Source organism: Mesocricetus auratus, unplaced genomic scaffold, assembly GCF_017639785.1.
Source record: "Mesocricetus auratus isolate SY011 unplaced genomic scaffold, BCM_Maur_2.0 Super-Scaffold_6730, whole genome shotgun sequence".
Taxonomy (NCBI): domain Eukaryota; kingdom Metazoa; phylum Chordata; class Mammalia; order Rodentia; family Cricetidae; genus Mesocricetus; species Mesocricetus auratus.
In genome coordinates, this window is record NW_024429184.1 from 98,472,727 (window position 1) to 98,494,058 (window position 21,332).

The following is a 21,332-nucleotide window of genomic DNA, read 5'->3' on the forward strand; positions in this document are numbered from 1 at the left end:
GTGGTTTTATTTCAGTGTTTAAGTACAACTTCTGTATTGTTTATTGCTACAATTTAAGAATTTTATTTAAAAGCAATTTTGGAAGATTACCAGGTACAATTCTGGGGAAAGTAACTGTTTGAACTGTAGCCAGATGCTCAACAAGTAAATGATACGACGTTTAAGATATGCCAAGAATAAAGCCAAACATAAATGATAGAGAAGTCTAGACAGGCAATTCACAGAAATGAGTTTAAAACCATCTTCAGTTCCTCTTTCTACCAACTGTGTGCCATCTCCAGAAAGGCCTTATAGAGGCAGCATCATTCTTTTAGTCTCTTCCGGATTTTAGTGAACACAGTTCAGTGAAAAAAAAATCCAGAACTTTTCTGTAAATTGTGCACAAAGAAGAAAACAGACCCGGGGGAAACATCTCCAAGTTTTAGACAAACCAGAAGATGTATGTGGAAGCGGGTGTCACCTGACACCAGTCACCGCTTCCCAAAAGATGCCCGTAACTACACATAAAGCTTCAGTTCTTGAAATTGCTCGGTTTGACCTGAGATGTGCTGTAAATATAAAATACACTCAAGGTTCTAGTAACTTAGTCCATCTCATAAGAATATAATGTATCTTGTTAATATTGTTTATATTGATTATGTGTTGAAAGGACATGGCTTTGGCTTTATTAGGATAAATAAAATGAATCATGTATTTAAATTAAACTTTTAAGACTTGAAGTTGTTTATTAGGAAATGCAAACTAGAGGAGTTTGAATTTCATGAACAACTTACAGTCTGTTTCTGCTGGCGGATGATGTGCTTAGAAACTAAAACTAATGTCGAGAATGGAATTAGCCTTATAGGTGAAATAGATACCAAGTCTCCGGATGAGAGTTTCTATGGATGTCCTCAGTTCATGAGTTCAAACAAAAGCAACAAAGAACGATGCTCTCCCACAGAGCAAATGATGTCACATGCTGTTTGGGGACAAGACTTCTGTTTTGCAAAGAGGGTGTGCAACAGAGTTCCTCCATCTTTGATAATGTGTGTATGCCAAAGTTTTCACTTGACACAGAGATGTTCTAAGTACAATTTTATTTTAATGAAGTGTCTATTTTTTCCCTAGACAGACTCTTCTGGGAATGATGAAGAACGGTTTAAGGATGAAGAACAAAGGCTGATGCAGTTCAGGATGCCAGTGGTCATAGTGTAGCAGCACTCTGGATAAGAACTTGACTGGTTTGAGAGTCACCTGCATGTGCTACACAGTTTACTTTCTTCATTTGCTTTTAATCACAAAACAGTTCTGTCACTTGGGGCCTTTTAAATTTCAGAAGGGCATGTCACACTTTAACAAGGAAAATTACTGTGGATAACTGTCTCCAGTCCTTGAGACTGGACAGGACAGTTAAAACACATCCATGGAAACCAACCCACTCTCCACGGAAGAGACCCAATGGGGTTCAGGTTATGGTCCACAGAGACTTACTGCAAGACTATTATAAGTAGGTCTGGCCCCTTCAGGAAGAAGGCTGTTATGGAGTCATAGCATTTAAGGTAGGTAAAACCAACCAAGCAACAAACAGCAAACAGGACTAATTCCATCAGTATTCTAGTCCCAAGATTGTTTTCAGATCATGTCTAATTTAACAATATCTTACAGTTTAATATCCCTTGGTATGAAGTTATGACTCAATCAAGAGAAGTTTTTTTCCTAACTGAAGAGTACGAGGGATTCAGGTATTCAATAACATATATGGGAGAATAATGCATGTATTTATCAAGAACAAAGTCCCAGAGGGTATAAATGAACTAACTAATCGTAGTCTGGTGAAAGTTGAGAATGGGACCACAGACACTTAGAAGCTGGACTTTGGTGCCATGAGGATGGAAGATGAGAAAAGAAAGGGCACTCTTTGGTATCACTTCTCTGTGGAATCCCTGGAGCTGGAAGTACAGGGAGCCACCTGATGAGGGTGCTGGGAACCCAACCAGGTCCTCTGCAAGAGCAACAATTGCCCTTAATCATTAGTTAAGCCCCTTTCTAGACCCACATATAAAAACTTCATATTTAAAGATACTAAATTGCAATAAATAGCACAAATAATTTTTCACTTATTTTTAATATTTCTAGCTGCTCCTTAGATGGATTGAAAGAATGGAAAGTAATGAGGTTCCTCTTTAATGAGATATGGAATTTTCAGGAACTAACTTATCTTGTCATCCTTATGTATTTGTTCATACACATCTTTGAGAAGTCAGCTCTTTGAAGCCAGCAACTGGATAACCTTAGAGAAACCTTTCTTTTCTTTAGCCCTCACCAAGTAGAGATGACATAGCACATTAATCAGAATTATTAAACATACTTTAAAATAACCAATTTTCTCTGGTAGCTGCTCTAACATAAACATCTCAGCTATCATTGAGAGGACCTGGCTGTTACCACCAGCAGCTAGTTTCAATTTAACTAAATTATTAAGATAAATTATGCTGATGTGCTCCTAGCTTCTTGCAGAGGCTAAGGTCAACCCTGTCTAGCCTTCCCTTGAAATCTGTTATCCTTAAACTGTCTGCCTCAGAGCTCCCCAACTCTCTCCAACCTCTAATCAAGTACCCAAAGCTCCTCAACAAAGGCCACTCACCCCTTTCAGGAGACCAGGGTTGAATAACATTCTAATGCTTTGGGAGGACAACCTCTCTTAAGAAAATCCTTGCCAACTTTCAATTTTTTTCAGCAGCTGAGTGTGTTCTTAAAATCAGGTTGACTGATTCTGTGGTCCCCAAAAGATACTTCCCCCTTTGTGGTGATATCTTGCTTGTACAAGTAAAGCCTGTCTGAATATCAGAAAGTGGAACTTCCCACTGGTGAACCACAGAGGCCTGAAGGTCTGTATAGACCCAGTCATCCCACTTCCTGTCCGTCTGCACAAACCTCCGGATCTCTATGGTTTGCTAGTGGGACGTTCCATTCTCTGATCCTCAGACAGGCTTTATTTGTACAAGCAAGATATTACCACACACCTTACTCAGCCAGCTTCAGAAGATGAGCAAGTTACACATGGAATTAAATCTTATCTAGAATGTTAACATAGAGGAACCATGAGTCTTTAAGAAGCAAACAGTTAACTTCTCTCCCACTTCTATCCATATATCTGTCTCAACATTGCCGTGCTCACAGTTAATGGCATGTCATCATTTCACAACACTAGTGTCCTTTCCCCCAAATAATACCAGTTATTTGGAACTTTTTGACATTTGAATGAGCCAAATGATGAAAAAAAAAGTCCTGGGCACCTTTGCAGACAATCTACTGCTTCCATTTACAAAGATCCTTTGCTCCACTGAACCCTCCTGGGGGAATTCTGAAAAACATTCTGTGTGTAAACAATCTGTTCCAGAGACACATGTTTTCTAAATTGCTTGTTGACATTTTTTAAAAATGAAAGAACCTATTTGTGTGAAGACAGGACCTTCTGTTCCTTATACATTTCCTCTATCATAGAAATTAAAAATGAAATAGGTCCTCTCCAAAGGACCATTTACTTTGCAGTTCTCCATCCACCTTCACTTTAACTAAGCTATTTTCATATCCCTGATTCCCTGGTTAAATAGAACTTATTATTAAAATGAGATGCTAATGACAAAGCCAATGCTTTTCCTTTTTCTTTTCTCTTCCCTCCCTACCTCTCTTCCTTCCTTTCTTTCTTTCTTTCCTGCCTCCCTCCTTCCCTCCCTCCCTTTTTCCTTCCCTTTCTCCCTCCCTTCCTATTTTTTGTGACTTTGTTAAGTTAGGGTCAAAACAAACTGAGCTGGAAAGAAAGACTGGGCCACAGAGGTCTGACAGGAGAGGGTACTGATAGAAGGAAGCTATGAAGAAAGGCAACAGAGTCCCAGCTCATCTCAAAGGGCAGCTTGGCAAGTTGGCCATCTCAAAATGGATCTTAGGCCTAATTACAAAGCTCAAAACTATGAAACTCTTAGACAAAATCTTGAGAACAAATATCTGTGTCCTTGGGCAAAGATCTCTTAGATGAGATACCAGAAGCATGGGCCATGAAAGTAGCTGTTATTAAATTAGATTTCACCAAATTGAAAACTTCTGTTCTTCCGAAAACACTGCTAATTGGGCAAAGAGAACAAACGAAGACAAAGAAAGAACTGTCAGAAGGACAAAATACAGAAAAGTTACTCATACTTCAAATATATTTTCTTTTTTTGGTTTTTTGAGACAGAGTTTCTCTGTATTGTTCTGGAGGCTGTCCTGGAACTCGCGCTGTAGACCAGGCTGGCCTTGAACTCACAGAAATCCGCCTGCCTCTGCCTCCCGAGTGCTGGGATTAAAGGCGTGCGCCACCAACACCTGGCTCAAATATATTTTCAAAAGAACTCTCAATACCAAATAACAAGAAACAAGCAATACAACATACAAGTGAACAAAATATTTAAGTACCAGACAGAAGGATGACATGTAAAATGGTTGGTATCACTTGTTACTTAAGTAAATGCAAATTAAAAACCACAATGAGTAAAATTTGCAATATCAGAAAAACAAAAACCAAAAGGGCTGGCTTTATCAGGTTTAGGGAACAATGTCTAAGAACTAAAATTTCTCATGACTTCAGTAAAAGTGCAAAAATGCCAACAACTGCTTTGTTAAACAAAAAAGTCAGAGCAACATCATACGACTCATCCATTCTACTCCTAGGTATTTACCCAAAGGGGGTGGGGGAATCATTTCCATACAAAGCTTGGAATACTTGCCATATGATTCAACTATTCCAATCCTAAGACCTCACCCCAAAGAAATGAAACCATATGTGCATACAAACACCAAACCATGAACATCCCTAGCTTCATATGAATGAAAGGGCCTTGAAATCCCTTGAAATGTTCCTTTAAAGTGCAGTGTCGTGTTGACACCTTGATTCATTAATGATTTGAGCTTCTGCTCATCAAAGGGAGGGGTCTTCTAAAAGTCATTGTAGAATGTTAAAATTTGGAGGAAGTGGAAATCTAGCTGCTGCCACTCTCAGACCAGACGCTACAGGAAAAGCAGAGCCAATGACTTGACATGACTTACAGAATCTCTTTCTGTCTTCTCTTAATGTGGATTCCTTTAGCTAACGTTGGGTCATCTTGTAAACTCAAGTGCAGGAATTAAAAACCCCGAAGAACTTTTGTATCTTTGACACCAAAGAAACCATTCTTTAATGAAGCTGTCACTAAATTACAACTTGGAAGTGAATAGCTTTGTGATAATCTTAGTGTGCCTAAGCCCATAGCCATATTCTGGCTTTTGGGTGTGCCTCTCCTTGAAACCAGGGGCATTAGTATTCTCCACTTCCAGGGTTCTCAAGACTAACTTGGGGAGAACAATCCTGATCATGTTTTAGGCTAACCTTCTGTACAATAGAATTTTTATTTCTTAAACAGCTTCAAATGACATGATCTTATAGACACTGGTGTTTTCTGTGGGTGATAAAATGGAACAAAGGCATTTGCTTCTATTGCTTCTCCACACATCTTGATTCTCCGGCTGGCTCAAAGGAATAGTTTGAGATAAATGGGGACCTCCTGGTATCCTAAAAGTGAATCACACTCTCATCACATTGTGCTATAATATCCCTATCAAATGGGAACACATTCTGCTTCATCACTCACATCTGAAAGTTTCTTCAGCCTCCCTGAATCACCATTTTTTAACAGTTAATAGTATAAAGGAGAAAACCTCCAACATAGTGGTGATGATTTTGGACCCCACTCATGTGCTGCTATAACGATATAAGGGGTCACACCGACTACATGTATCTCAGCCCATAATTTTTGTTACAAATGATACTGACAGAGAGCCATTTGGGTGTCTGAAATTTGGTTACATATTCATGGAGACTAATAAATACAGTCCATCTATCTAAGAATTCACAGCTAATCAAAGGATGTGGAACTTAAAATGTTTAAGAGGACAGTCCACAGAAGGCAAAGAAGAGCTACATCTCCATGCCAGTGTGGCCGACAGGTAGAGTAATGTGCCAATATGCCTGAATGGCCAAGAGGATCTCACACAACTGAAAACGATTTCATCCTTCATACCCCCTGTCCTGCCTGAACTAAAACCAATTATTTAAAAGATGCTCTGAATGTCGCCCATTTTTGTGCCTCATGCTACATAAGTGTTCTGAGGTATTTTGTCCTAAAATTTCCATGGCTTAGTAGGACTGTGTGGAAGATGGAGCAGAAGTAACTGTGGGTATGCCATGGCCTCTGTGGTCTCTGAGCCTGACTTCCTCCAGCTAAATGTGTTATCCTCTAGAGACATAAAAAGACAGGAAGGAAAGCAGAGCTGGCTCCTCCAAGCCCCAGACATCCCAAACATGTCAACTGTAAATTGGAAAGGCATGGATTCTGAACTCTGGGAAGCTAATTGGGAGCCCCAGGCAGAATTCTAATGCGGTCATTGTCCTCATCAGTATGGAAGCCACCAAGGAAATACTGATGGGTGTACACATTTAGAGGAAAGGGCACTGTTCACAGGCAATGGGGCCATGAAGTGTCCCATTTCTCAGACTCAGGAGTTGCCATCAAACAGAAATGTAACATTTTTAGGTCATATATTCATAAATAGCTTCATTAAATAAAATCAAAGTTCACTATTAGGTTTCTTCTACCTAAATGAAAAGAAGTAATGCAGGTCTACATTTTAATTAAAATCATTTAATGAGTTGAATTGAGTTTCCACTTAATATTTTTTCTAACAACATCCTTACTTATGAAAATGGTTTATAGATTTAAGAACCATTCTCAGTTTGTCTAAGACTAGAACTACACTAGAGAATAGAGGTGTGTTAATTCTGTTTTTTAAAGACACATTTTTTTAATTTCATGTGTATGAATACATAGTCTATATATGTGTGTGCACCACATACATTCCTGGTGCCCATGGAGGCCAGAAGAGGGCATCAGATTCTTTGGAACTGGAGTTACAGATGGTTACAAGCCACCATATGGGTTCTAGGAACTGAACCAGGGTCCTCTACAAGAGTAGCAAGCACTTTTAACCACTGAGCCATCTTTCCAGGCCCAGAGGCTAGCATTATGTACATCACTTGTATAAAGGAGATGTCCTGAATATGTGTCTGTCATGGGAAGTGCCTGTTCTAACTTATGATGCCAGGGAGAAAGGAGACCACAGTGCAAATCCTAGGAAAGTGCCAGACAGGAAAGAAGCTCCAAAGTCTACTGAGGGCTGCCAGGTCCGTGGCATCCTTGTGTTTTTCTAGACCCTTTACAAGACGTTTTCATGTTCTGATCATCTCATCTGAGTTGACAACTCAAGATACATTATCATCACCGTGGTTGGTGAAAAGTGAGACTCACAGAGATGAAAGGAATTGGCTACCACCACACAACTCAGAGGCAAAAACTGAACCTGAATCTGTGGTTGGAATCTTAGTTTTATTAACTTTTACACTACATCACCACCCTCTGAAACCAACCCAGAGCTCAGATAGTTTGAGAAATGCCTTTGAGTAGAGTCTAGAAAGTTGTAAAACTGAACCAAGAGAGGCTGAGGGCAACTTAAGGAAAACTTTTACACTTGGATAAAAATAGTCATTATAACCTCCACCCCAAACCTCACCCAGCTTTCACTTCTCAGTGACCACCTAGATTTATGCAAAAGCCAGAGAGTGTCACAGTGGAATTGGGGAAGAAAGAGCCAGTGTTCCCAGTGTATGACAGAACTATGGAAGACCTCTGAAGCCAGAATCAACTATTTCAGTGGCCTTGAAAGAGACTCAAACTGTGTATATCTGGAATACACTGTGTTTTAAACCCAAGATTAACTAAATCAAATAGTACTCTCTGCTGGATTTATGCCATGTCTCAACTCAGGACTTCCTTATGTATAAACAAATGTTTGAAATAGCCCAGGACGTCTGAGCTATCGTAGGGCCACAAAGACAATGTGACATCAGTTGACAAGTTAAAACTGGAAAGGCCGTACCATGTCACCCCTTTATCTGCCATCTCTTCTCCCATCTTCTTCCCCTAAATACCCTCATTCCCTTTCTTTCAGTGCCCTACTTGGGAAAGGACATCCCACTGTTTGTCTAAGAGTACTAATAGGATGTAAAAACTAAACTTTATCAAGAAAACCTCAATAGTAAGTTAAATCACATTTTAAAACAGAAAATAAGCCAGGCAAAGTTTATATCTTACCCATGTTCTGTTTTGTGGTCGTATATCTGACGGATACCTTCCAAACATCGAACTACACGTTGACCTGGATGACATGCCGAAAGGGGATAAGAGTTCAGAATTCCAAAATTTTATTTTAGAAAGCTGCACACACACACACACACACACAGAGAGAGAGAGAGAGAGAGACAGAGACAGAGACAGAGACAGAGAGAGATCACATTGAATAGGTCTTTACACTGTAACATGTAAAATAAAAAATTTAGTGTATTTCCCCCTAATGTTCTGGACATTTCAGAAGGAAGCAAAAGTAACAGAATGTAAACTTTACTTGGAAGATAAAACAGCCTTTAAAGGCTCCCTTGAGAATAAGCAGACTGAAGAGTGGTACGATCTGTTCTGAGAACCTGCAAAATCTCCTATTTCAACTAAAAAAGGAAAAGGGAGGAAGGCACGTTCTCTCTGTGCAAAAGCAGGCAGGGCGGTCACCCCTCCCTTCTCCCCCCCCACTCTTTCCTTTCTCTCATCCCTCTCTTCCCCATCTGACTCCAGGCTTACAAACATGTTATTTACTTCTGCTTGAGCCTTCTTGGCTTTTTAGTTTCTGCTGGATTCCTCTAATCCCCTTCCTGGCAAAAAACTATTTTTCCATTGCCCCCAATTCTTCCTATTCTTTTGCTAAAGCCACTCCTATCAGACTTGCTGTAGCACCAGTCCATGGTAATGTGGCATGTCACCAGGGTTCCCCTGGTTGCTATCTGCACTGGTCCCGTGGCAATTCACCTTAATAGCTCTTCCCATGCTTCATCAGCTTTTCTTAGAAACATTCTCTTCACCTGGCTCCCAACACATCCCTCATCCTTAGGAATACACATGGGTCCATGTGGCTTATTAGTCTTTCCTTCCCATCTCTGCCCAAATGCCATCTTCTCCATGGACCTACCGTGTGCATCCGATCTACAGTCAAAGCTCCCATTTCACTGAGCTTGATTTTTCCCTGCTGTGGTCACTACTTCCCGACATTCTACATGGTTTACTTATTTATTTATTGTATGTGTGTTGCATAACAAATGGCCAGGTACATTCCTTAAATGTATAGGATACTTTTCCCTCTTGTCTTTGTTACTCTGTCCTTGGCAACTTCTCCATGTGTTCAAGCGTTGGGGATCGAATTTAGGGTTTTGCACATGCTGATCAACTGATGAGCCACTGAGTTGCCTCCTAGCCCCAACACTTAACATCTTGAAGAGGGAAAGACTGCTTAACATTGGTGGAAAGAACCAGTGGTTTAATAGGCTTCACCCCGTTAGCACAATCAGTTGCGCAGTTGCCGTCTGACAAGCCTTCCTTTAACACCCCAACATGCTCAATTTCTACCCCAAGAAGTAAATACACTTCTTTTTCACTTCACACTTCTGTGAGTGTTTACTGCCTACTTTTCTAGCTTTTCAAAGACATTAGCACCGCTTAAAAAGGTTCACAAAGTGATCACTGGCTAAAGGGTAAAATTAATCCAATTGTCACCTTAAAGAAGAAGACAAGAGTTCTAAGAAATCTAGCTGCTTTTCTCGAATCCTGTGTATTTTAGTAAAACACAGTGCTTGGTGCTTCCTGCCTACCCGACAGCTCCTCCTTATCCCTGAGCCAAGAGTAGCCTCTTCTTTAGGGTTGCTGGGAAAATCAACACGTAGCTTTGCATGAACTAATGTCACAGGAATTCCACTCTCTGTCTCTGTCTTTGCTGGTGTGCCTCACACAGCTGATGTACTTACTCATGAACTATATTACAGAATGATTCCAGAGTCTGTGCTTCAGTCATTTCTTCTTGATAAAATATTTGAGTTCCCTTATCTTGCTGATGGTCTACACCACACTCAACACTACTTTTTCCAGCAGCCTCTTGAACCTGTTGTATTTCACAAGCAGTTTCCAGATATCTCTTATAGCCCTCATTGTTTTTAAGGGTGTATATACTTGTGTACCTGTGTTTTTTTTTAATTTCTCAGTGGCATTATGGGGAATGAGTACTATGCTCTATTTAATCAATAACATGTTCAGCTTTTGGAACCAGAGCATACTCTATGGGTTTGCTCAGATGAGCCATGGATGCACAACAAAACCCACACAATTAATAAAGCATGAAACGAAACTACTGACTTCAAAACAAGAGAACCTTGGCCACCTGACAATAACATTTAAAGGTCATGAGTCATGGCCTTAGTGTAACCATAGTAACTCAGCATACACACCGGAGACATGTATAATAAGGTCCAGAAAGTTTACAAGCTTTGAAATAAAATAAAGTAGAATTAACAAATATATTTTTGATCTTGTTTTCATCATAGTGTTTTCTTGCTTCAGGATTCATCATGGGAAAACTGAAAAGCTTCATTAAACATCTGTGGCATGGAATATAGTGATATCACTTGAGGCTGGAAGTAGTTTATTTTCTCTCAATGCCTTACAGAGCATAAACATTTCTTTCCATTTAATAAAATGTGCCGGATTGCTAGGTTTTTCCTTATCACTTTTTACTTTGGAGTAGTAATTAGTGGCTATGGAATACATGATTTCAGCACAATTGGATTATCTGGACAGCAGGTGAGCGTGCCCTGTTCTCACGGGAAGGGAGGTCCTGGGAAAACGCTTGTCTGGTTCTTGAATTTGGAGCATCCTGGGTCTCACCCTCCTTTGTTAGAGAAGTTAGACTCAAATTCCCATTTGGTTTGTAAACATGCTGGAGAGGTCTGTCTCAAAGGGAAGTGGAAGAGGGAAAAGGAGACGGCAGGCAAAAAAATCAGGAGACCAGTTTGTACCAGCTGAGAAGAGAAGCTACAAACTGAACCCACCTGAGGATCCAGAACGGCAGTAGAGTACTTCCATGCCTTTGCCTCAGAAGCCCTGATCTGTACCTGTACCCCACAGTTGACTCTGTGTATTAGAACAAGAACCCACAGGACACTTGACAATAAGGGCACTGTCCTGTTTGGCTCCGGGCATCACTCTTGCTTCACACTGGGTTATTCATGCCACAGCTGATAACCACAGGACATTTTGCCTCCATTTGGAACACTTTGTTCACCTTTTTAATTGTCTTCATATGGAAATATCAGCCTATCAGGTGATTTCATAAGGGAAATGAAGGGAAAGGAAATGCTTGCTAGCTTTCATGGTTTCAAAGTGGAAAACAAAATGAGGTTGCGCACCTTTTGAGGTTCATAGATTACACATGGAAACTGGATTTTTTTTTACATAAAAATGTAAGATCTTAATGAGTTCTCCCTATTAGTCATGAACTTCGGGTCCAATATGAAAAGCAAAGCTCACACAGCCACTAAGAAGACTCAGTTTAAAGGCAAATGAGGGAGAAACCAGGGCTATAGGTGCACACCACACACAGGAAACTGCCCCTCAGGAGACAACTTCCTCTACAAAAAGGGCACAACCATCTCACTCCAGATTCGAAAGACAATGCTAAACAAAAGCTATTTCCATATTTGAAGGGGAAATGTGTATCGAGCCCACATGCAAATTTTCCAGTGATTGACTGCAGATTGATGATAAAGGCCATCTCTTTGTCCATTCCTGTGGTCAAGGTTGGCTCATAATTTCTACTTGGAAAAGAGGTGCAGAAGGAGTGCCCCCCACCTTCGAGCATCCTGGTTGGAGAGTGGGGATTAGTGCTGCTGTTTCTCTGTGGTTCTGAAAAGAGGGCTACTGCTTCAATGTCCTCACTCCCACACTATTAAGGCACTTGGGGTGGGTGAGTGTGCAATTCTGAGAAATGTACGTGAAGAACAGTTTTACTCATTTGACAAGAGCACTTGATGAAACTTGTGCTATGCCAGTCCTTGTCCTATGATTTGGGAAGATAGAGTCATCCCTAGAAAAAGGCCATTCATCAGTAAGAGAAAAAAGGCTCTTTGATGTTTTCCTCTAGACTTTAAAGAAAGGTTATCTTTGAAGTCTGGAGGGAAGGTTACTTTATCCAGAAATTTCCATGGATTATTTTTGGACAGAAGGAACTGGGAACTCACCTGCATCTCGCTGAGGTTTCAAAGTCTGGGATTACAACTTTCTTGCTGTGGCACACTCCCATCTCAAACCAGGACCACTGGGATCATCTGTCCATGGACAGACACCAACGAATCTTAATCTCACTCCATAGAGTTTTCGAATCACAGGCACTGCCCTGCTGCCCATTGTTGCTAAGCAACCACAATGGCAGAGGTAAGGACCGTTAACTGCCCAAAGCTAAAGAGGAATCAGTTACAGAGCCACAGGCTTTCCTCAAAACAGCTCACAAGCCAGATCCAGGCATGAGGACAGATGGAGGACAGTCACAGAGCCATCATTTCTGGAAACCTACTCAAAGAGTGAGAGGAGTGCCGGGTTAATGCTCAAAGTACAGGATGTTTAAAATCCGGTTTTAATGCCAAGAACACAGTTGTCACTCTGTTGTCTGACAGAGGTACACACTCAGAAGCAGATTGCTTTAAGTCATGCTGGTCTGATATCCCTGTGCCTTCACACAGGGAACTCACATCTGGCTGAAGAATATACTCAAGTTCCCTCCCCAATGCAGGCTGGAGCAGGTAACACATTTCAGTATGTCGGTTCCTGTCATACCACGTCTGCAGTCCCTGCTTCTCAGAAGCCACTTCTCCCAGCCAGTTGCTGCACCTTTCCACAGAGGGGCTTGCAGCCCCCACTTCCTGCTTTGATAGACGACACATAAGGGCCCTGAGTTCTTTAGCCGTGCTTTCAGCATGCAAACTACCCCCAGAGCTCATACCAAAGCATACTAGGTGAGTATGAAAGCTATTTTCTAATCCCATGAATAAAGATAAAATGAACTGAACACTCGGTGGACCAGATAAAGAAGTTAGCATGGGCTGGGTGTATGTCAAAGGCATACAACTGGTTCACAGCATTTGGGAGATCAGAAAAATGTCACCTTCCTCCATAGTTTGACTTTCTTATTTTTAAAAGTACCCAAAAAAGTACCACTTGACCTGTCTGGGTGTCCTCCAGCTCTAACATCCAGTTGTTCCCTTATCCCATCTCATCGAGGCCCTCAGAGTGGGTTGCACTTCCGTGCGGTTTAGAGACGTGGGCAGGGACTTACATGTAAGATCGTTCATAGCATTTTATGAAAGGAAGGTCAACTCAGAGATGGCTAGTGAGAGGCACTGTGAGCACTAATTACTTGTAGTGCTTATTAATTTCATCCTATATCTCACTGATCGAAAAGAAACACACAAAGATATGGCCGGTACAAAACAGAATTTTACAATTCCTTGACAAGCAACCTGAGTATTGCATTCTCAACCCTCAAAAGAGCACTGTATAGGAAGCCCTTGGCAAGACAGCTAAGAAGTGTCCAAGTTCCCTGAAGATATTTATTCTCAGAGTTCTAGGCTAACCAGGCTAGGAAAATCAATCATAGCACCCTATCACAATTAAGTTGAAATCATGCAAATAATTCTATTTTTAAAGTCTGAACTACATTTTAAGTAACTCCACATTTTCTCTAAGTCTAAAGGAAAAATATTCCATAACCAGTATCTATTGCCATCATTAATACTGTTTGAAGCTAAAACAATGTAAGCTCAGGATAGCTGCTATAGACTGTTACCTATAATTAAAGTCTTACCTTGTAGGCTGTCTAATATGTATCATTTTTCATGGCTTTAAAAACATTTATGTGGGGGGAGAAGAATGAGCACACACCATGGTGAGGAGGTCAGAGAGCAACTTGCAAGACTCATCTCTCTCCTCCTACCATCATGGGCCCAGGGGATCCGACTCAGGATGTCAGAGTTGGCAGCAAGCACCTTTACCCACAGAACCATCTTGCTGGCCCTCAGGTATGTATCTTTTTCTGACAATCAGAATCACATGTGGACACACATGTGCCGGTGGAGTACATATACTTCATATATTCTGATGTTAGTTAGAGTTAAATGACTAGGTTTTAATAGGGCCAGAAGAGACAGGGGGAAGGAACATAGCAATGAGAAAATAGCAAGGCACAACAGGAATGGATTATAGTGAAGGCACTCTATTTTATAACACAAATATCATAGCAGCAGTCATTGGAGTCTGCTACGTTCATGTGTCCATTCGTCTTTCATTTGTTTGCTGGTTATTTGCAAGTACTTGCTGAAAGCACTGTGCACTATACATGGTGGTAGTGTGAACAAAATCAATCCTACCCCAGCTCTCACAGAACTGAGGACCCAGTCAACTAGCAACAAATGGGTTATTATAAAATGAATAGATAAAGTGGGTTTGGGATTCCAAAAGTGTTCTTGTAATTCAGCAGAGGCATGAGTAACCAGGAAAGCAAACTGAAGTCATCCGAGTGGTACCTCCTGTGGAGGTCCAGTCCCGAAGAGTGGTCCCATCTCTAAGAAGCTCTCTGTGTGATGTACATGGCACAGCTAGACTGCAGGATGCATTTAGGTCAGTGGGGTTGTGTTTGGGGAGGATAAGGGAAGAGGGAAAGTCGATAGAGAAGCCAGAGTGACAGCATCTAAACAGACCCAGATCAGTGCCAAAACAATGGAGACATCGCCCACTGTCTAAAAGGCTTGCTGTCATTCTCTGTGAGAGCTGGCTCCCTTGTCATCATTGTCTGGCCCTCTGCCCCATGAAGCTGATTGCTTGACACAGTGGGTCTAATTACCTCCAGGCTCCCATCTGTTTTCAAAGAGGGGAATGTTTATCTGTGTGAGCAGAGACCTTTTCTCTATGCATTTTGGTCCTAAACTCTTTGCCTGGGGAAAGCAGCAATAAACATGAAAGCTTTTATTATGGAGCAAAGATGTAAACCTGACCTTTCTGGTTTGTGTGTGGTAGGAAAGGCATACTCATTCTCCCCTCACTGAAGCCAGTGAGCATTGGCTGTTAGGGGCCCTAGTAATAATGTCTTCCTCATGCTCTATGATTTAGCTTTACAGGGACAATAATTTTGGGTACCTGGTCCCCATCACCTAAGCTAAGGGGAAACAGTTGAAGACACACACACACACACACACACACACACACACACACACACACACCTGAGGATCATAGAATCTAAGCACAGATTCTGAAGCCGCTAGATTTACAGTGGTTTGTTCTCTTTTGCCTTGAGAACCCAGAGGTCCTGGGGGGATTGGTGCAGATCTGTGGATCTGTGCTAGTGTTTTAATGGTTCATGGAAGACAAAGTTGCTGTCCTCTTGAAGTCCTTACTTACTTGGTACAAGCAAGTGTATACGAGAGTCATTCTAGAGAGGAACAAGTACTAGAAAGAACATAAAGGAATGTGATGAGAAAAGGACCAGGAGGTGACATGATCTGGAGCATGAAGGATGGGAGGTGAACAGTCACCGGATGCTTGCAGAGAAGAAATGGCCAGCAAGTTCCAGCATTAGGGTAGCAGGCACACAAGGCCGTCTTGACCTAACATCTTCTCGCGCTCCTTTAACAGAAAAAGAAATTCACAAAGCTCTATAGGAGAAGAGTTCTTCTTGAGCATTTCTCTTGTTCCATGGAGTTCACTAACATGTTCTTTGGTGGGTCATCCCCAACCCTCATCTTGCTCCCTAAGCAGCCTTCTGACCCAGGAGGCTGAGCTGGTCTTGGCTCTGTGCACTCCCAACCTTCATTAGTCTTCCGTTGAGTTTAGGTTTGAGAGAAGTAGGAGGCGTGGAGTACCCCTTCCACACTGACACCTGCTTGTCGGAGTCTTTGGCTACTCTAGTTTATCTCAGAATGGAAGACTAGAGGCCTCGTGTTATGTGACTAAATGTATACATCTAAAGGGGGTGGGAAAAACCAAGACAATATACAGGAAAGACTGCATCTCCCTGAAGAGCTAACTAGTGACAAAGAGGGGGAAAGGATTTGTGATTCTGATGCCAATTTGACCCTAATGGGCCACTCTGTTTGTCCTGGTACCCAACCTTGCAAGACAGGAAAAATAAGTTACATTGGCCTTTGACATTCTGAGTCTGTAGAACTTATTATTAAGAAGTGGGGTCTCCAATCTCCCATAACATTAGTCTCTGGCCTACACACACACACACACACACACACACACACACACACACACACACACACACACACACACACACAGGAAAAAAATCTCCCTAAACAAAACCATCATGGGTCTGAAAGGTACTTGGAGGTAGTGTGGATTCTAATTAGTTTTTTAATCATTTTTTATTTTAATTTTAAATAGCTTGTTTTACATGTCAATCCCAGTTCCCTCCCCCTCCCCTCCTCCCACACTCCCCTTCCCCCCACCCTCCCACCCTATTGCCAAATCCTTCCACATAGGGGATATCTAGAGTCTGTCATTTTACTCTGGGTAGGGTCCAGGCACTCCCCTAAGAGTCCAGGCTGAGAGAGCATCCCTCTTTGTGCTATAGGCACACAAAGACTGTTTGTATACCAGGGATAGACACTGATCCACAGCTCAGGGCCCCATAGGTTGCCCAGGCCTTCTCGCTGACACTCACATTTGGGGGGTCCAGATCAGTCCCATGCTGCCCTCCTCTAATTAGTTTTAATAATAAAAACCCAGAGTCAGATATAGGGGTAAATACTGAAAGATTAGAGAGGCAGAGCAGCCAGCCACTAGTTCTTACCTCTACGTTATTTTCAGACCAAAGGCAATCCTGTCCTTATGTATCCTCAGACTGAATGCTGTCTACAAAACCTCAGACTGAATGCAATGAGCCCTGTCTCCTCCTGCCTTATATTGCTCTCTCTTCCTGGTCATATCACTCCTGTCTTCACCTTTCAAGTACTAGGATTAAAGGTGTGTCCTCCCAAGTGCTGGGATCAAAGATGTGAGCTCTGTTTCTCTTTTAGACTGATTCACTATCATGTAGCCCAGGATAGCCTTTAACTCACAGCGATTCAGCTGTCACTGTTTCCCAAGTACTGAGATTAAAGGTGTGTGCCACCACTGCCAAGTCTCTATGGCTAACTAGTGGTTTAGGTGTGTGGCTAACTGGTAGCTTCATGTGTGTGCGTGGCTAATCTCTTATATAGGTGTGTGGCTAACTAGTGGCTTAGCCCTGTATTCTGATCTTCAGGCAAGCTTCATTTGTTAGATTATAAAATATTACTACACTCAACCAGATAGACAAAGATGCTGTAATGGACTTTGTACCATGAAAGACACTGCAATTCACAAGTAACCAAAAAGACAACTCGTGGTAATTAACTCACAGGGGAATTATCTTACTTTCATAACTAAAAGTTAAAAAATGCTTAGGTTTTTCTCAGCCGTGATGATGCTACTATCAAACGGCATTGTTCCATGTTGCTGTTCTGAGAACATTTTCTTATTCTGTGGGCTTGTGTTCCTCTCTTCGGGAACTAACAACTAGCTGTTAGCTGTAGCTAGGACTACAAGTGTTTTTGTTCATAGCCCAAGATGGAAAGAGGATTGTCTCCCATATAACCTTAGAAGTGACAGCCTATGTTGTGTTCTAATTTGGCAATCTGAAATAGCTATAACTTCGCCACTGGGACAATGTTCATTGTTTTTAACCTGAGATATACGCCCACCCCAAACCAATAATTGTATAGGTAGGGTCAAGATTCACAGAACCCAGCTTTAGAACTGCCAGTAGGATCAAGCTCACTCAAGTTCTGTGGCTAACATGCAGCGGGGAAGATATAACTACCATCCAGCAAAGGATATTATTTTCACAGAATCTGTATATAATTTATATAGTTTTCTCAGCTGCTTATATAATCACAGAAGTAATCATGATTATGTAATACAATAGAGTATTGTCACATGCATGTTCTTTATGTTACTCCAATACTTTAAAAAATAAATACCCAACAAAATGCATTCAAATGTTTGCTAAGTGAGATTGGGTGTGTTCAGGGTGGTATGGGCAGAGACTCATATACTTTCCAAAGTCATTGATTTTAAAGGCCTTTGTATTGGGGCTAATGATAAACACAGCTAGATATGCTAGTTTATCATAATTGGCACTTACATCTTTTAGTTCACAGCACGTTATTAAATGATAGGGAAATTTACTCTAACATTTCTATAGAACTAGGCTGTATATTTCTAAAGAGAGATTTTGCAACCCTTCTTTTATACCCACTCCAACAGTCAGTGACTTTCTTCAAGAGCTCAGCACTGAACGCACTCTACTATCAGAACCTGAAGTTATTGTCCGTTAAGAGCACTGATGCAAGATTCTAATATCCCCCAATGGCACGGAGGGCAGATTGTGATTGCCTGTGTAGCAAGAGTGAGCAGTGAATTCAAAGCTGTCTCTGCTGGCTTGCTGGCTTGTGGGATCTAAAAGAAGCAAGTGTAGTTGGTTATAAACTAGGTTGCCCCTGCCAACTATAAGAATGATATTCACAGCAATGGGTTACAGCAGCTGACAAAGTGGTGATGCTCAGAAATGACATAATTTAGTACCTGGCATCGTAAACCAAACAGCACTCTGTGTTAATAAAGAGCAAAATGGTCAGAAGAGGTCAATTTGGGAAGAAAGGTGTGAAGGCAGGATTTAAATGAGTCCACCAGACCCAAGATAAATGATAAACAGGTATTTATTAGGGAAGCACTTACACAGATAAGAGTGAATAACCACCTTGGTCTTCCTGCTCCAGAAGATGCAGTTTTTGCCCTTCTGATGCTCTCACCTTTCACTGCCACCCAAGAGAGCAGCCAGCTCCTCCTCTTCCTTATAAGGGGTCACATCTGTACACCTGAAGCCATCCCGCTAGGATGTGGCCACCACAAGTTCACTGCCAAAATGAGATACTATTACAAGAGACTACTGGAATAACTTTGTTTTAAACAACTACAAAATACTGAAAACTATTGTCTTGGTAGTTTTAACTTGGGTAAGGAAATGATTTAGTGTCCACAATATAACCAAAAGGAAGGAATTTTAATCTCAGAGAGGTTTGATGTGTGGCAGACAGGGAAGAAGAAAAAATATTTTAAAAATATATGAACTCAAAGACATGGTTTTTGTTGGAGTCCTTGGTGTTCATGAGGCATATTCAACCTACACCACATAGGGAAAAGCTGCCCACAGCCTACCCAACACAATTCAACCAGTGAGTCATTACCCCCTCAAGCTGATGGCCATTATTTTATCATTTTATAGTTCTATGATTACTATTGATCTTTATTTTATTATTCTGTGAGGTTTGTGAGATGCTTACTGAATCCAAAAGCAACATAGGTGTGATGCTCCAGAAAGTGGGATGGTCGAGGCAGCCATCGACTTTTGATATATCACAACTGTCATTTATCAACTATAGATGATTGCTTTGACCATCGGAACTCTCATTGGCAAAGCAAGTTACATGAATGAAAATCCTAATCCGGAACAGAAATTACACTTAAAGGAAAGAACATAAATCAAGCAAAGGAAAACAAAAGTCATGATAGTGGGTCCTAACAAATGCTATGCATAATTGATAATCACAATTAATAAGCTGTTGTTTGCTTAAGTATATAAGTATCCTGGCTAACAACACACAATAACATTGGAACTTAATTTTTAAATTTTCATTATTGAAAACTTTTGGTGAGCTATGTTACAAAGGCCAAAAGTACAGATCTTAAAATATAAAGACTATTAGTTACAACATCAGGGCTGCTTCTTAAGGCATACTATTTATATCATGGAAGTGCCGTGTGTATCACTGTGGATGGTGCTGTATGTAGTTTTCCCTTGAAAACTATCCAGCCTTTGTTTGGCAGTGGTGGTGCACGCCTTTAATCCCAACACTTGGGAGGCAGAGGCAGACGGATCTCTGTGAGTTCAAGGCCAGCCTGGTCTACAGAGTGAGTTCCAGGACAGTCAGGGTTACACAGAGAAACCCTGTCGAAAGAAAGAAAGAAAGAAAGAAAGAAAGAAAGAAAGAAAGAAAGAAAGAAAGAAAGAAAAAAGGAAGGAAAGAAAAAAGTATCCAGCCTTCGAAGAACTATCTTTCAGTGTGTGCTGCTCAAAACATATGATAAGCAAATGCTTAGCAGTAAAAATACCTCCCTAGAAATAAGAAAAATATTGACAATAATAAAGGCAGCTTCTGATTCTCTATGTATCAGTACCAGCTGTCCCATTAATCAAGAGAAAGTTCCATAAAAGGCTTTCTGAGGCTGTTCCAAGAACAAACACATCCTCATGTCAGGATGCTCCCAAAATAAGTCGTCTTATTTGGCTTCTCACTGTGAGTATATTGAATTTCCTCAATGATCCCACTGTCATTTTGCACATGGCAGATGCATCAGCCTGGCTGGCAACCAGACAGCCAGTGCAGGCTGTTTCTCACTTCCACTATAGGAACTGTCTTTTTTGACTCCAGATTCACCTAATGACATTAAAACCAACAGCAAACATCAATCACACATTGAGTGATCATGAACAATGGATTCCTACAATCCCACCACTTAAAAGGGGCAGAGGGTGGTATCAAACAAGTAGTCTCAATCAATAAAATGTTGGCGACACACAGATCAAAATCAATGAAATGGTGACATTGGTTTCCCCAGGTCACCGACTTTCCCTTGAAGCAGTTACTTCCCCAGACAATTTCTCATTTAGAAATTAAATGGCAAAGTTTTCTAGCAGCTAAACTCCATTGCCTTAAGACTTTTCATGTCTTTTGAAACTGACCTTTAAACATATATGTAAAAGGAGGTGTGATTTATTAGCACAAATGCCAAATTTTGCTAGCAGGGAAACCTTTAGTCTATTACCCATTTGCTATTCTAAAATGCATATTACTACACGCCATTTACTTGAATACCTAGTACCACATACAGGGATGAGACTAAACATCCAATGATAAACTTACTATCCTACTGACTCATTTAAGATGCAAATGTCTATTTACTTCCAGTAGATCTTGATAGGAAATTAAGTACTTTGTAGATATGTCCAAAAGATTCTCAATGAGAAGTTGGAATTTGAAAGAGGTATGTTCTAAGGGGGAACAAATCATGTGTGCTGATTCTTTGGTGCAGAAAAAGCATAAATTAATTAATCAGATGGTCTAATTAGATGTTATGGTCTAGTACGAGTGCTCCTGGACACCAGTGACAGTTTATTCACTGGATATACAGCTGTTAGAGACATCAAAGTTTATAAGTTTAGGC

General features: G+C 41.0%; 1 protein-coding gene across 5 annotated transcripts in view; it reads right to left on the minus strand.

Moving 5' to 3' along the window:
• The window catches only part of Ccdc192 (coiled-coil domain containing 192), a 219,678-nt gene extending 207,315 nt beyond the window's left edge, over positions 1 to 12,363 (minus strand). For 4 of the 5 annotated variants that reach the window (XM_040741785.1, XM_040741784.1, XM_040741788.1 and 1 more), the window contains exons 1-2: positions 12,215 to 12,363; positions 8,199 to 8,262 (exon numbers count right to left, since the gene is read on the minus strand). In XM_040741785.1, coding sequence (XP_040597719.1) covers positions 8,199 to 8,262; positions 12,215 to 12,276 — 126 coding nt within the window. In that variant the 5' untranslated portion in view covers positions 12,277 to 12,363. The remainder of the gene's footprint in view (positions 1 to 8,198; positions 8,263 to 12,214) is intronic. The other variant, XM_040741789.1, reaches the window with a different exon arrangement.
• Between the last annotated feature and the right edge of the window lie 8,969 nt (positions 12,364 to 21,332).